This window comes from Capsella rubella, unplaced genomic scaffold, assembly GCF_000375325.1.
Source record: "Capsella rubella cultivar Monte Gargano unplaced genomic scaffold, Caprub1_0 scaffold_3, whole genome shotgun sequence".
NCBI classification, from domain to species: domain Eukaryota; kingdom Viridiplantae; phylum Streptophyta; class Magnoliopsida; order Brassicales; family Brassicaceae; genus Capsella; species Capsella rubella.
This window is the reverse complement of record NW_006238921.1, coordinates 6401979-6417462: the sequence shown is the minus strand read 5'-3', so window position 1 is coordinate 6417462 and position 15484 is coordinate 6401979. Positions and strand designations below refer to the sequence as shown.

Here is a 15484-nt window from a genome sequence, read left to right as displayed (position 1 = left end):
AATCGTCGTATGTATGATATAAAAGGGGTAGCCGGCGTACTAATTCGACATCCACTCGTCGTAAAAAGAACAATGCCACAAATATTCTAAAAGTCACCACCACTGTTCTTCATAGCTGAAGTGTACACTTTGAAATTTGCCATATCTTCTTGACATGTGGTGAGTCCTTCCATTGCCGCTGATACCTACCTTAATGTTCAACCCTGCTCCATCGCTTGACGCCAAGAATTTCTTAGCATTAGATTTGAGCTTTGGGTGGTTTTATATTCCGGATTATGGAAGGTTTTTGGTAGACTACATCAAGACCATCAACAAGATATTCATTGTTGGGGAGGACAATAACCTCAGTGTTTGATTTTGGAGTAGATACATATGCACCGATAATATTTAATTATGTTCCAAGTTTTCTTCAGGTTGAGCGAGCTCAAATCAAGCGAGCTGAAGGCAAAAGGAAAAGAGGTGAATAAGCTCTAGGGGACTCTAGTAGTACCACCACCTACCTAAATGTAATCTCCCTTTTCTTCAGTGTTTTTTTTTTTTTTTTTAATACCCAAGCATCTGCACCTGCCTTCATCTTGCCCGGTTACTCCTAAGACTGTGTTGCAAATATACTCTTTATTTATTGGGTGTTTCTCAACAATAGATACATTAGAATTGACCAACAAATTACAAACCCCCAAAAATTACTTGAAAAACTAAGCCAACGTTAAAACACATAACATAAAAACTCTTTTTGATTGTGGTTTAACTCAAGTTAAAGCTGATAAATTTTGTTCATTAGTGATCCATAAATATATATTGCCATTAGATTTTGATCAGCACTGCATTTGATGATTCGAGTTCAAGAAAATAGATAGATATATAGGATGTGAGACCTTACATTACATCTTGAAGAAGAAGATAAAAAGAACAAAGGCGGTTAAGAAGTTAGTTAGTTGTGTTTAAAAGACAAGAGTCGGTAAATTGGTATTTGGTTAATTCAGGTACGAAATAGTAATTTAGATTTCTTCCTTCGGTTAACGAGAAAAGATGCCTCGACCTATTTAATCGCTAGACTCACCGCCGATGGCCGTGGAAAGCATTGTAATGGAGATTATTACAGATGAATGGGGACGCAAAAGCTGCATCTCCTCTCCCGAAGAATCATCTATTGGTCCTTTCTTCTCGAACCCATCAGCTTCGGAGCTACTCTTCTCTTCTCCCTCACTCTCTCCCCCGATTCTCTCTACCGTCCCTCACCTTACTCCCGCGCGTTTTCTCTCCGTCTCCGGCGTCCCTCCGTCGGGCTCTTCCGCTATCGCCGCCGCCTCTCTCAGTGTTCCCAATCCTCCCGATGATACCGCTAAGGTTCTCTCCTACAATCGCCTCCAGTTTCTACCTTTCCCCAGTAAAAATTCAGTCTTGGTGTTTTTCCCCACAGGGACTAACCTTGATCGGATTGGGTTCTTGCTGCTTTCCACCGGAGATTCCGGTGGTTTACAAGTCCTGGGTTCGGACGAAGGTGACGTCTTTGTGGCGACAGAGCGATTGTTTTCTCGAATTTTGAAGATTTTGGTGCAACCTGTTAGTACTTTTGCAGCGGATGACTCTTCTTCTTCTGTGGAATTGGGATACGTTTTGGTTTATTCCTTGTATTCGATTCATTGGTTCTGTGTCAACTATGATGAATCTCAAGGCAAGCCGGTTTTGAGAAACCTTGGGTGTAAGCAGTTTAAGATGTGTATGGTTGTAAGCGCTGCTTGGAGCCCTCATATTACTGGAGAGTCGTTAGTCTTGTTAGAGAACGGAGAGGTCTTTTTGTTTGATGTGAATCAGAGACTTTCTAGACTTAGAGGTTCCAAACTGAAAGTTTCTTGGGAGGGTCAAGGGAAATCAGTCAATAGGAGGAGTTGGTTAGGATGTGATTTTGGTTGGACTTTTGGGATTTATGTTGTTGCTCGCTCTGATGCAGTCTTTGCTATTGCCAGAAGCTCTGAGAATTGCACTGTGAGATGTTTATGGGAAGTTGAGAGTCTGAATATGGCTGCAACAGAAGAGGTTGTTGGCTTTGCAAAGGCGGGTAGTGACTGTTTTAGGTTTATTCTCGCTTCCCAGAGCTATGTATTTCTCTGTGATTCGAGATCAGGAGTGCCTTTGTTGAAATGGCAGCATGATGTTGAGCAGCCTTGCTTTATTGATGTTTATAGATTGTCTGAACTTGGAATTAGGACTGTTGAATCAACTACTTCTTGCGTTATAATTGGCTCGTTTTGGAATGCGCAATCTCAAATGTTCTGTTATGGACCTTCTCCATCTGTTGTGAAGGATCCTTGTTCCTTGTATGTATGGGAGCTTCCACACAATCTTCTCTTACCTGTCGGAAAGTGTCTATGCGGAGATTGTGTATTTAGGGAAGTGATGATGAAGGAGTCTTTTCTCGAGTGGATCGACTGGCAGAAAAAGAGTGTTCATGTTCTCGGTTTTGGCGTTTTAAACAAGTACCTTCCACTTGGGTCGTCAGATCAATCTTCTGGGTTTACTTTGGTTCGGTTAACATCCTCGGGGAAGCTAGAAGCAGTCACATTCTGTGCTTCTCCTTTCAAAAGTTTAGAACTAGTCGCTCACAAAGATTCGGCCTGCAAACCTGACGAGGTGAACTTACTGTACCTCCCTGATGAAGATGAATACAAATTCCCGAGACGATTTAAATATCTCGAACTCAAGTATCTCTCTGCTCACACAAAAGGGATGCTAGCCGGGTTTATAGATTCAAAGCTGAGGACAAAATCATCAGGTTTGCAGCAGAATAAATCTTTTAGCTTAATCTGCCATGAGGAATTATGTAAGAAGTTGAAGATTTGCGGATTTGGTAGAGACAGATCTTCCTCTAGCATAACCGCAGTCTTTGAGAATATCAGTTCACCGACAAGCATTTTCGAGATTGCATTGAGAGAAACCTGGTCAAGCTTACCTATAGAGATTTTGTTGCTTGCATTCTCCAACTACTCTGAGTTTGAAGATGTTCTGGTAGACAAGAAGAAACCATCTCTCGAGTTCTTAGCTGTTCCAGAATTCCCACAGCTACCGCCTTTCTTGTTTAGGAAACCTTCAAGCCGGAGTAGTAAATGGTCAAAGAAAGAGCAACCCGGTGTTGAGCTCGTTGGTCCTGTTCTTCCACTTCCAGTTCTCATGACACTACATGAGTTTCGCAACGGATGTCCCAATTCAGAACAAGAGTTCTCGCCCGAAGCAGAGTTCTCTAATCGATGCAATCAAATATCCAAAGTAACCTGCGAGCTCGCAATCTCAGGTCAAGATGAGACAACCATTTCACTTGGTGATGACCGAGGCGATGAAATGTGGCTTAACAGTGATTCACAGAAGGAGAAGAAGACTTTCATTTCATATTGCCCGATTACAAAGACAACTGATTCAGACAGACAACAGCAAGAACTCACTACATTTGTCTCCAGAGTGCGTCGTTGTAAAGAAGGTGATAATGATGCTGGAGGAACAACAGGTCTTGAACTGTTCAATGAGTTGTCTCCAGTCGATATTTACTTCGAAAATCGGAAAGTGAATTTCGATACGAAAGCTTTGCTTACGTCCAAGACACTTCTCTCTCAATGGCAGCATCGATCATCTTCATATCAAGAGTTTCTTTCTCAGTACCATCTAAAAAAATGAGAGATATCTCCACGGCTTCTTTTGTTTATTTATTTATTTTTGTATCTTCACCCACCAATTTTGTAATTTCCAGTTTTCGGCTCTGTTCATTTTTGAGGATTATAGTACATGTAGATTTCTCGTGTATAAATAGAAATTCTTCAAATTACGTAATTACCATTTGAAAGAATATCAAAATTTGCATTAGTTGCAACATTTTTCTGGCTATCAAATCTCATACGATGAGAAAAATAAAGAGTCACATCTGATGAAAAAAGATTAGTATCAACATAAATTTTGTTGCATAAATCTCAATGCGTTAACAAGATAAAACAAAGAGTTCCTTAGAAGAGTCTGGTATCAAACTGCTCCTACTTTGGGAAGGAAAAAAACCACACTGTCATTACTTGTTTCTCTTCTCTTTTGAAAGTCGTAAGATGGATCCTAACCCGAACGGAGATGGACCACCGATCACCGGAGCAATCCAAAAACTTCCTCCCCTTCCGCCGCCATTCTTTCTGGCTTGTTTTTGTGGCCTCAAATGATACGAGCTGCAGCAGAGAGGTGGAGGAGAAGGAGGAGGCATATGAGTTGACGAATTTGCACCTGGACGTGGGACTCCATGTCTCTGCGAGCTATACTTGTTAATGTCCCTAAGCATTCCCCTCTTCGAATTCGTTACTGATCCTGTGGAGTTGCTTCTCGTTAAACGAGGAAACGAACATATCAGACTCTTCTTTATATCGCAGTTCAGGCTTGAGCTTCTCTTGAAGCTCCAAAATGACTTTGATGATTTCTCTGCCTCCAGACCCGAATTTACACCGCTCACTCGACCATTTACGCTTCCCCGAGTTTCTTTCACGCTGTATTTTCTCAAGTATTCAGGCAATGGTAAAGGCGGAGGAGGAAGATAGGAGGAGGATAAAGAAGGAGCAGAGACGATAGGAGGGAGCTCATATTTGTAGAGACGTTTTGGCGTGGCGGATGCAGTGGTTACGTGGAAAGGAAGGACTGGGAGGATCATGCCATCCGCAAAGATCTCGTCGGCTGGTGAGGAATCTCCAGGATCAAAGTTTCTTGATGTGTGGAACTCGAAATCTGAGTTTGATGAATCTAAAAGAGTAGTGTCTCTTCGAACCGGGCCTGATGGTTGTTCCATAAGAGGTCCTTTATTGGACTGGCCAAGATCACCAGCAAACGAGATCCGCTGGTGGTTTGACTCCGTGCAGATCATGATGGTCCGTTTTGCTGAAGTTTTCAAAACAAATTAGTGAAACCAATGCGAACTAGAAAAATGATGAGTAAATGATTTACTAACCTTCGTGAGAAGTAATAAGAATCAAGACACGTAATGTAGCACTTTAAAGTTGGATAAATCGTGAATGTGGGAGATGTAAAGGAAATAAGGTTTCCATGAGGAGATGATGAAGGAAAGGTTTAGGGGATCATGATGTTTGAAAACATTTGAGATTAAACGCATTAGTCTATGAATTAGAGGTTGAAAATGAAAACTTCAATTAAAATAATGGATGTGGTGTGCCACTACTGCAGGAAACAATGGCTGAGAAAAAGAACATAATATCTAATTAGATTTCAAGGGTTCGAATAAATTACATTACCTCTACTTTAGGCGTCCAGCACACTGTGTATTCTATCTTTCTTCTCTGTTTTCCACACAGTTCATACTGCTCATCGACCGTGGACCCTCCAATTCGCCTCACCGGCTGGTGACTGCTAACATTAGTCACATTGAAGTGCTTCAATGAGATTTGTTATCAGGTTGTTTGATCATGGCTTTCAACTGCGACCTGGTTTGGAAAGTCAAGAGGAAGAAGCTCTCTGAAGTTTTTTTAGAGCCTTATCAGCATATATCCTTCATTATCTTGCAAAAACTAAACTGGATTGTTTTTTCTTTTCCCTACAACAGTCAACAATGGAACATAGAATCAGTGAGTAAGAACCTGAACTTTAGCTAGTTACAAGTGTCCAAGATCATGTGTTCAAGAAATGGAACACTCTTAATAAGTTTGTAACTTGACTCACCAGAGAGAGAGAGGAAGCTGTTAATAAAACCTTGGAAATGGTGAAATGTTGTTGTTGTAAAAGTGAAGCTTGGTCTGGCCCTGCAAAGTTGTCAATATATCTAACAACACAAACACTGTTTCACAGCAAAATTTCTTGACACAAACATTCTCAACAACCCGAAAAGCTTTTACACGAACGAACACCAAGATCAGAATTTCTACATAACCTTAGCAAGATACTAATTTAAGTAACTCATGAGCTGCTAATAGTAGGCAACAAGAAGAACTAAGTTTGGGATGTAAGAAAGTTGCAGAGAGCTGCATTATTGATAACAAAAACAGCCAGGAGATTCCATTGCCATGGAGATATTACAATTAGCTTTGGTAACGGAGAAAAAAAAAACCCCCCAAGTTGTCTCTTTTACAACAAAAGAAGAATATTAAAGGAAACCAAAGTAAATGGCTTCAATCACTAAAACCTGAGCACATTGCTACATATTTTTATCTTCCTTTTTTACAGAAGTGGAAAAAAACAAAGTTGATACATTTTCTTGGATAGAAGAGAAGCTGACCCCAAAATAGAGGAAGAAAACTTTGTTATCACGTTTCCACAGCCTCAGGAACATCGTATGAGTCTGCTGTTACTTCTTCTGCTAGCCACAATCCTGGAAAAAGAGTCTGCCAAATAGAAAATGTTAAAGCAACAAGCAGCAATGGGAAGGGTAGTAAATAAATAAAAAAGAAGCAAAGATGAAGCTGCTTTTACATTCATTTGCTTCTGAACCAATCTTGGTCTCTTCTTTGGTCTTCTGGGAGGTTTTTTACCAATCAATGCTGAGAAATCTTGTTCGATTTCTTCTCTCAACAAAGAAACAGAGAATTTAACTTTGTTGTTGTTGTTGTTGTGAAAATCTCCATCACCACCATCTTCGCTGCTACCTCCTCTCTTCACCCCAATTTCATGTCTCCGAAGAGAAGAAGAAGAGTCGACGATCCTCGTGGATTCGTCTCCAGGTTCGTTGCAAGCAGCTCTTCTGGTCCTCAGATTCCACGGCCGAACAGCAACATCGCCGCTGGTGTTGTTGTTGGTCCTATCTTCTCCACCATTTCCCAAAACGGAGGAGAGCTTAGGTTTATTGTTGCCGCCATCGTAGACGAGATCGAGGCTGAGCTCTCCAGTACCGTTGTGGGATCTATGATCGGGAGAAGGAGAAGAGGAAGAAGGAGATCGGTGGTGAGGAAGCTTGACACAGCGGAGGAATCTTTGCTGACCCCATCGGAGATAAGGTAAGGTGAAGTTATGGAGGCGTTTCGATCTTTCCGGTGGAGGAGGAAGCTCCATTTGATTGATTGATTTTTTTGGTTTCTCTCCGCCGTGGGAAGACGAAGAAGAAGAAGAAGATTCCTTTCTTTCTATTTTTTGTTTTTCTTCTCTTTCCTTTGGAGCAAAGTTCAAAGTTTTTTTTTTCTTCTTCTTCTTTTTTTTTTTTGTTTGTGTATTTATTCTCAGGAAATTTTATTTTTTTTGTTCGAATTATTCGGAGAGAGAGAGAGAGAGAGAGAGTTAGGAACGCGATTGTAACGTTGTACTCGTGTTTTTTTTCCTTTCCCGACCGGTCTTCTTAAATCAGCTTCACAACTTGTTTACTATAAAATGCGGTTATATTCAAAAACTAGAGGAAACTGTATTGCATAGCAAAATAATGTGACTGACAAATATTCATCTATTAGTTAATAAATTTTATTACAGTTGGTAGGATCACAATTCACAAGCTACGAAACTCATATCTGTTGGCTCTCCTCTCTTGTTGCTTTTTACTTTTCATTACAAATTATATTGATAAGTTAAGTTGCATATATATATATATATATTTTAAAAAGATGTTACAAAGCTTTGGTTGTGAGGATTTCGTCGTCTATTCGTTTTTGCCGATACTATTCCCGCTCTCTCCGATTCGCTTAGTTTTGCCAGCTTTTCGAATTTAGTTAGATTTTTAATTAGTAATGATGAAAAGCAATTTAAACTCTTTTATCCAAAAAAAATGAACGTACAGTAAAAACGTCATTTTCTTTTAACCAACTCTGATGGATTTTCCCTCGTAAAACATTTAAGAAGTAAGAGATAAGTTGAGAAGAATCAAGAAAAAAGAGGTGATATAAAAAATTTTACATTAAAATTGTGACTATTTACACTCTTGAAAGAAAAAGTGTCAGCTTATGGAAAAACAAAGATCGGATAATGTGAAAGAAATGGTATGGGGATGTTCCAGAAACAAACGAGTTCTAGCTTTGTCCAAAAGCCAAAGTATGGGGTAGTAACCTAAATAAGACTCCTCAAAATCTTAATATCTCAGCAGACTATACAAATTTAAAAATCTATCAACGGCCATTTCTTGATTATAAACCTTCTTCACATTGTTGTGCGATACAGAAAGTAAAACCCGAAACAGAAAAGAAAAGAGTGTGAGAGAGCGAGTGAAACCTCTCACAGTGTTTTCAGGATGAGGTTGAGCAGTCTGGGGCGGCTGTTTCGGTCTTGATCACACGGGTATTGTAAGAACCGCAGCTGCCGCATTTATGGTACAACCAATGGAACCTTGTCGTTCCTTTGCGTTCACAGTCATTACATAGAATGTCCTGAAACATTTTTGTATGTGTGTCATGTAATGAAATGACCAGGAGTATACCAAATTTTCAAGAAGCAGCAGTTTTAGCGTTTCTCACCTGACAGCGATTTTTGTATTCTTCTGGGAGTTCTTCTGCAGCTAACAGTGCATCAAGCATACCGAAATAAACCTGTGGAGTTTGCAAAAGAAACAAGGGATAAAAAGTTCAGTGAACGATAATTTACAATGATGTGATTAGCAGATCACGCTTTTGGATGGTGGGAAACTGGAAATCATCTTACCGCCATATCTCCTAATGATTTTCCACAGATTGGACATGTGTAGTGGCTGCAAGTGTAAGCCTGAAAACCAGAGTAACAGTAAGTGTTCTGATTTAAGGCGATAAAAGTGAACTTAAAAGTATAATGAAAAAAAGAGATATTTGCAAACCTGGAAGCAAGCTGAGTGCATGTAGTGACCACATGGTAAGGCTCTAACTGCTTCACTTGATGTGAAAAGAAACTCGCAGCAGATGGGGCAATTTGTCTCGAGGCTCTTCTCAAGGCACTTGTGGTTTACTAATTTCATCCCCAAGCAACAGTTACATGTCATGCAATGGAAGAAATCGATTCCCAGTCCCTCCCCAACCCGGCAAAGGTTGCAGAATGGACAGTGATAAACAGCCCTGAAGGCAGATAAGTTTCCATTGGTTAGAAAAGGTTCTGAAGTTTGATTTTTGACAGTGGTGAATTGATTTGTTTTTGCATCAAACTATTGGGTTTTGCTTACCTTTCATCATCGAAAAGTTTGCAAATACTGCAATAGTGTTTTGCCATTGGGAATCCTTCACATGAAGGCGTTGTGCAGATGGGGCCAACAGGTTGCACCTTTAGGCACCGCATGCAGAGCATTTCCGTCACCAGTTTTCTGTCAAGCGTTCCAAATATAAACTCATATCATTGAGAAAGAAAGAAAAAAGAAGGGAGTTTCAATTTAAGCAAGGAAGATTTGCATAAGAGCTTACCTATCCATGGAGTGGTCGCTTACTTTGTCATGGCAAAACCTACAAGTGAACAACTGATCACAACACGCAGCTCGAAGCTTGCAGTTACGCTTGTAATGCTCGCATCCATATATCTGCTTCTCGGGATCTCGAAAAGACGGGGAACATCCAAGTTCAACATCACCATTTAAGGCAATTTCTGCTTCCTTAGGCAGTTTTTGCTGAGCCGCAATCCATCGACTGATAAAAGCACAACAGGAAGTTTAAGATAAATGTTACCGTAGAACAAACAGCATCTGGGTATGAGGGACATGTGAATGAGATTATAGGTTCGCTATAGCTCAATCAACGACGACGCACACACATATACATACACAGGGGTAAAGAAAATGAACGAACATTTTGGATTAGAATACCGGGAAAGACACATCCCTTATACTATTTTACTTTGCGAAAGAAATATCAAGTAATACAGGGAAATGTACTATTGATTTGGGGTTCTAAGTTTGAGTCAGGTATGCATGAAAATGTGGAATAAAGGATCCATGCATGGAAATAGTGAAAATAATCTGACCTGGTCCTCCAATTTTGTACAAGATAATCTTTTCTCCTCGGATCAAGTGTTGAGTCCTGATAAACTTTCCTGATTTCAGCCTCTAGTTCGTTCTGATTCATGCGGAAAATATCTTTCCACCCAGGCTTAAATAGTTCACCAGTTTGGTCCAAGATTTCTTGATGATCATTATCTATATGAAAAATAAACTTGACATAAGCAAAACAATCTTAGCACAGACAAACAATAGCAGCCAGCTAAGTATGAGTTATGGTCCAACGCAGAAACAACTAGGATTATATTAAACTAGCTAGATGTTAAGTTGGTGAAATATAGTTAAGCGACTTCTTTTACCTTTCTGTGGACTAGGTTTGGATGTTTCTGTTGAGGATGAGTCAGGTGATCCTTTCCAGCATTCATTGAGCCATTCATCGAACATTGTGTTCTTGGTTGCCTGCTTCCAGGTATCCATCATTCTGTTTTGTTCATCTTCAGAAAGGGCAGACGTCACCCATGGTAACATAGACTGAAGAACTTCAGCACCCGTCGTTCCGATTATACGACCCACAATCTTGTCTTGCTCTTGAATGGAGAAGTGTTTGTCAAATAGAGGCCATAGCTCCAGTTCCTCCAAGAAAATGTGCTGATCCAATGTGATTTTAATGGATTTGCACATCCCTTGTAGCTTTGTAGCCAGTTCATTGTACTTTTTCTTGCAGTCACTGTTATCAATATCAGGCTGAACAGTGTCAGTTTGAGTTATGTCCCCCATCAGAGAATGAGTTATGTCCCCCATCAGAGAATCACTTTGTAACTTCTCATGAAGAATTGAAAGTTCAGTAAGGACACTATAAATATCTCCAAACAACTTCTCCTCCTGTTTATGGTCGAGCGTGTAAGAGTGACTGACATTGTGAAGCGTCTCTTTTGATTCCAGCGCTGGAAATAAGATATCATCTTCTGCATTACTATGAGCCTTGTAGAAACCCCAGAGTAGGTGAAACCGACCGATGAATTGACGAATAAATGTTTCATCGCAATCAATGAGCTTTCCCGATTCAACATCAAGAAACTCCAGATCTTTGCTTATGGCCTTGTGAAACTTGAATATTGTAGCAACGGGCCGCTCGGAATGTCCAGTACCAAAGCTGTTGCTATCCATTTCCCAAATAAAGAGGCTGGAATTAAGAGCGGGCGCAGCAGAATTTAGCGAAGAAGATCTCATAGCTTTCGCTGCTGGAAGAGAACCAAGTTCCAGACAATTATTGTTAACTCCGAGATCTGGAACACAGCACGACCTACCATTTTCAGATGGCTTGCACCCATTTGCATCTTCTGACGAGTGGGTGGTGACCTTTTTATCACAAGACAATACAGCAGTTCGCTTAGCTGGCCTTTTATCCTGATGCTGGCAGCACGATTCTACACTCTTACTCGCGCATGGCACAGACGCACAACCATTACATGACTGAAGATGGACTTCTTTAATGTTGCTTAGTGTTTTAGCAGGGCATAAACCATTCCCGTTTGGAGACAAGCATTCCCCAGCTTTGCGCCCTTTGCATGCCCAACCAGAGAAAAGAGTAACGAGAGCAACATCCGATTTAGGTGCTGAGGCCACAAGGAAACCATGTAATTGTGCAAAATTGTGAGTAGATAAGAATTTTGAAAAGGGTTAAGTTTCATTATATGAAAAAAATATATATATATATATACGGTAGATTGTACCTCCAGCTTGCAAGTTCCTCAGAAAATTCTTAGCTTCCTCTTCTGTTAAAGATGCCGTCAACCATGGCAAAACTCGTTCAATTAATCTCAATGGCATTATACACAGGCTTTGGTAGAGCAGTTCTTGTTGTCTTTTAAAGCTGAAGTTCTTTCGTGCAAGGGGTAGCACCTGCAAACATTATAAGTTAGCTAGCATCCGAAATTGAAATCTTGGATCTTCATCGCATATGGTACTGGTATCAACTGATCTTATCTTTCATAGTTCACCTGCTACCAAATCAAATGTCATAGCACTCTAAGCAATAGTTCACCTGAATTTCCTCGTTGTGGAAGTGCCTTTGGATAGTTTCCATTATCTGATCAGCATGTGAGCACAGCTTGGTGTAAAATTCAGCAGCAGAAGTAGAAGAGGCTCCAGCACTCCTGATATTTTCAATTAAGCATCGAAACTCATTAAATTGATTTTCCTCTTCATCATGCTCCTCGGAAAATGAAAACTCTCCATCTACTGCTGGAAATATGATTTTGTCCTCCGCAAGACTGCGACGAAAAACAAACATATCATCTCAGGAATAGACCCATGGCATTCCAATCTCTGACAAAAGGTATAAAAATTTGTATTTTGCTATGACTTTGACAAAACTCCATTTAGAATGATAACACTCTAATGCAGAAACGTGTCGACGTGCAAAGATGAACAACATCCATATAACTTGAGTAATCACCTATCATCAGCTGGCAAACATGTTTAAGTGGCCATCCACATCAACTTTCAAAAGAAATTTAGTTACTTAACTCAATCAATTGCGGTATGTATAGAATCATCTCACAAAGAAAGCAAAACAGAAATTATTCTGTTTTCATGGTAAATATAAGGATGGAACAAAATACCTGTGGAAGATGCACACTTCAGCAATATATTGTAAGCGTTCATCGAATGCAGATAAATCCGAAAAATCTCCAGACAGCTGAATCTTCCTAGCCTCATCGGCTATTTCTTTCATCTCCTTGTTGATTGACTTGTGCCAAAGCTTTATCTCATCAACTGGGTGCATCTGAGCATCGAAAGAATCAAACTTAGTAAGCTCTGGGTACTTTCTCTTCCCGACCTTGGATCCCTCACATGCGCACTGTGCTCTACTTGCTTTGCAAGGAAGCATGCTGCTAGAAGAATCTAGACAGCACTGGAACATTGAATCTTCTATGCGACACGAAGCCACAGTATCGCTTTTCCCTCCCAACCAGGTGAAAATAACCTTCAAGAAAGAAAATATTAATCGACAAGCCAAATCCTTTCAACCTAGAAAGGAAGTTAGATCTTAATTCAAAACTTACCTGCTGAAGGAGCTCCTCGCCGGGAACTATCTTCCTTAAGCACGTTTGCATCTCCTTGCTTTCATCTTTTGAAATGGAAGAAGAAATCCATGGAAGAAACACGGCAAGCATATTCACAGGAATACTGCAGAGAAACCGCCAGACTATATAAGCTTGCTCCTCGTACTTGAATTTCTCAATAAGTAAGGGGAACACCTGTCAGCGAACCAAGAACAACAGTACTTAATAAAGACCAATGGATAATGTTATATATTGGATCTGTGTTAACAGAAATCAACAGAGAAACTGCATCTGTGATGTGAAGGAAAAAAAAAAGCATCAAACAAAACAATACCTGTTTCTGTTCTTTTGCCAAGTGCTGGCTAACAGAAGTCTGAAGTGCTCCAGTACAGCGAGCCAACTCCCTGCGGTAACTTTCATCGGTTTCTGTGGCAGAATTCAGCAGCTCAAATAGATGATCGAAAAGAGTGCTTTCCCCCTTGTGTTCAAGAGAATATGTCTGCGCTACGTTCTTCACACGTATGTCAAGAGCTGAAAATATCACCTACATCCACAGATTTGCAACTGTCAACAATTTTTCCTCGTTACACAATAGCACCCATAGGACCAATAAGATGATCAACAAGAGGAAAAAAAAAAAAACTAATTGAGACTTGCAAGGGTCGCAGGTGCTTTAAAGATAAAATCAAGTCAGATTTAGACAAATTTGCAGCTATGTGAAGTATTAAAATAGTTTGCAAGCATCAACCAATATAAAACTTAGCATTGTCTCCTATAACGAATTATATGTGGCAACCACGAATTCCCCCATTGGGTCATCCATTGGTAAAACGTCAAATGCCTCTGAGTTCAAAATCTAAGTAGAGACGGTTCCAAATTCTGATTAAGCAGTTTTGAGGAAATGATGAGAGAAAATGATAGAGAAGAGGGGCAGGTGTCGGCATTACCTCGTCTTCGGCATTGCAGTGATGCTTATAGATCGATCTCAGGAACCGGTACCGTTCACGAAGCAGCCGGAGATCGACATGGTGGCCAGTAGCAAACTCTAGCGCCAACCTATGAAGAGCTTCAAGCTCACTACATACTGCCTTATGAAAGAATAAGAAAATCAGGATCGGCGAAATCTCTTCGGCGTCTTCGGAGAACGAATTCGCCACAGGGGACGGACGAGAAGAAGAAACAGAGCTCGTAAGGACCGGGTTAGAAGAAGACGCAACTCCTCCGCCGCTTCTGGCAGCCTCAAAATCTGGCAACGGCGTCGCCATTTTCCCCCAAAAAGCTTTTAATCTCCGTGATTGGTCGTTTAACAAATTCCAGTAAAGAAGAATCTCCACCAGCTCTTCTGCTACCTTGTGCTGTGTCTAAGAACCCTTGAATTATCAAATCTGAGCTCGTTTCACCATGGGAATTATCTGTGTTGGTGATGTGTGGTGGTGTTGTTCAACGGAGACGATGAGAAGGGAGGAAAAAAAGAAAAGAAAGGTCGAGGGCCTTGTCTGATATATCGATTTCGATTTTGCTTTTGCTTTCTTATTTTTTCCGTTTTATTAATGTTTATCTGGAAAAAAATATAAGTATATTTTCGAAAAAAAAACTATTGTTGGTAATAATAATAATAATATACGTACGACCTTGTTGTAAAATGAAAAAAAGAAATAAATAAAGGTGCTAGCTTGGGGATTGGGTGGGTGGTGTTTGCTAATTGCTGCTATAGAAAGGTTTTGTAGCACGTGGACATTCACATCGCCACGTCGGATGCTGATGCAAACAACCCAGGTTGGCACGTGACCGATTACATCTCGACACGTGCGAGCGTACCTATGAACACATACGGTCCGCGAGACAGGGACGCTGGTTCTCGCTCTCTCTCCGTCGTTTGAAAAAAGAGACTTTTACGAGTAGGGGGCAAAAACGTCATTTATGTTGTGCTTACGTGGAAATCAATAAGCTTTGATTAGATTGCAATCTAATACTAGTATACATAATTGCTTTTTGTTATATACGTACTAGGGTTTATTAATATGTATTGAGGAGGTTGGCTAATTGAGCTAGCGAGCACTTACGAAAGAAAAAAAGAGTTTGGTTTTGAAGTTGTTATAAATTATTTAAAATTTTTTAAGTATAAATAAAAAAGAGAGAGAGAGAGATTCGTGTGTTTATTCGAAACTTGTTTAAAATAATTGAGGAATGACAGAGAGGAAAGATGATGAGATTACCCATTCGTGGTCTAAAGGAGCCAGATAGCTGATTTGTTTAACTATTGGATTAAACTAATTTGCTTTTAACTAAAACGCGATTATTGAGGTTGTTGTTAGACTTGTTTAATTGCGTTTGCATGTGCTCTAAAGGTTTACTAGATTGAGTTATTAAATTTTGTGTGCCATATATACTTAGCTTGGTACACGATTAGTGGTATCAAGTAGTAGAAAATGGTGAAGTCACACAAAAGGAGGAAGTGGTGAAAGGTAAAAGAAGAAAGAAGACACAAGAGGGGACGTGTGGGAAGTGTGGCGACAATCGGGTAGCAACAAGTATTACTCGTGCTCTCTTCTCCACAACACATTCCCTTTTTTTTTCCTTTTTTTGGTAC

General features: G+C 40.1%; 4 protein-coding genes across 5 annotated transcripts; 1 reads left to right on the top strand and 3 right to left on the bottom strand.

Moving 5' to 3' along the window:
- The first annotated feature begins 1074 nt into the window (after positions 1 to 1074).
- Positions 1075 to 3832, top strand: LOC17893434. The gene has a single exon (XM_006299436.2). It carries the CDS (start codon positions 1087 to 1089, stop codon positions 3664 to 3666), a length of 2580 nt encoding a protein of 859 aa, XP_006299498.2. The 5' UTR covers positions 1075 to 1086; the 3' UTR covers positions 3667 to 3832.
- Positions 3833 to 3888: 56 nt separating this feature from the next.
- On the bottom strand, positions 3889 to 5866 carry LOC17892905. 2 transcript variants are annotated; one of them, XM_023785779.1, is made up of 3 exons: positions 5689 to 5866; positions 4964 to 5563; positions 3889 to 4893 (listed from the first exon to the last, which is right to left on the bottom strand). In XM_023785779.1, exon 3 carries the CDS (start codon positions 4877 to 4879, stop codon positions 4049 to 4051), a length of 831 nt encoding a protein of 276 aa, XP_023641547.1. In that variant the 5' UTR covers positions 4880 to 4893; positions 4964 to 5563; positions 5689 to 5866; the 3' UTR covers positions 3889 to 4048. The 2 variants fall into 2 exon arrangements, with proteins under 2 accessions (XP_023641547.1, XP_006300130.1); XM_006300068.2 differs by having other exon boundaries at positions 5265 to 5563.
- A 103-nt stretch (positions 5867 to 5969) lies between these two features.
- Positions 5970 to 7086, bottom strand: LOC111831477. The gene is made up of 2 exons (XM_023785780.1): positions 6436 to 7086; positions 5970 to 6347 (listed from the first exon to the last, which is right to left on the bottom strand). Exons 1-2 carry the CDS (start codon positions 7009 to 7011, stop codon positions 6270 to 6272), a joined length of 654 nt encoding a protein of 217 aa, XP_023641548.1. The 5' UTR covers positions 7012 to 7086; the 3' UTR covers positions 5970 to 6269.
- A 798-nt stretch (positions 7087 to 7884) lies between these two features.
- LOC17892818 (zinc finger protein BRUTUS) lies at positions 7885 to 14403 on the bottom strand. Its single transcript, XM_006296782.2, has 14 exons — positions 13842 to 14403; positions 13229 to 13438; positions 12895 to 13089; positions 12451 to 12815; positions 11871 to 12099; positions 11560 to 11728; positions 10186 to 11442; positions 9853 to 10024; positions 9300 to 9518; positions 9065 to 9202; positions 8726 to 8960; positions 8578 to 8637; positions 8394 to 8465; positions 7885 to 8306 (listed from the first exon to the last, which is right to left on the bottom strand). Exons 1-14 carry the CDS (start codon positions 14157 to 14159, stop codon positions 8166 to 8168), a joined length of 3780 nt encoding a protein of 1259 aa, XP_006296844.1. The 5' UTR covers positions 14160 to 14403; the 3' UTR covers positions 7885 to 8165.
- Between the last annotated feature and the right edge of the window lie 1081 nt (positions 14404 to 15484).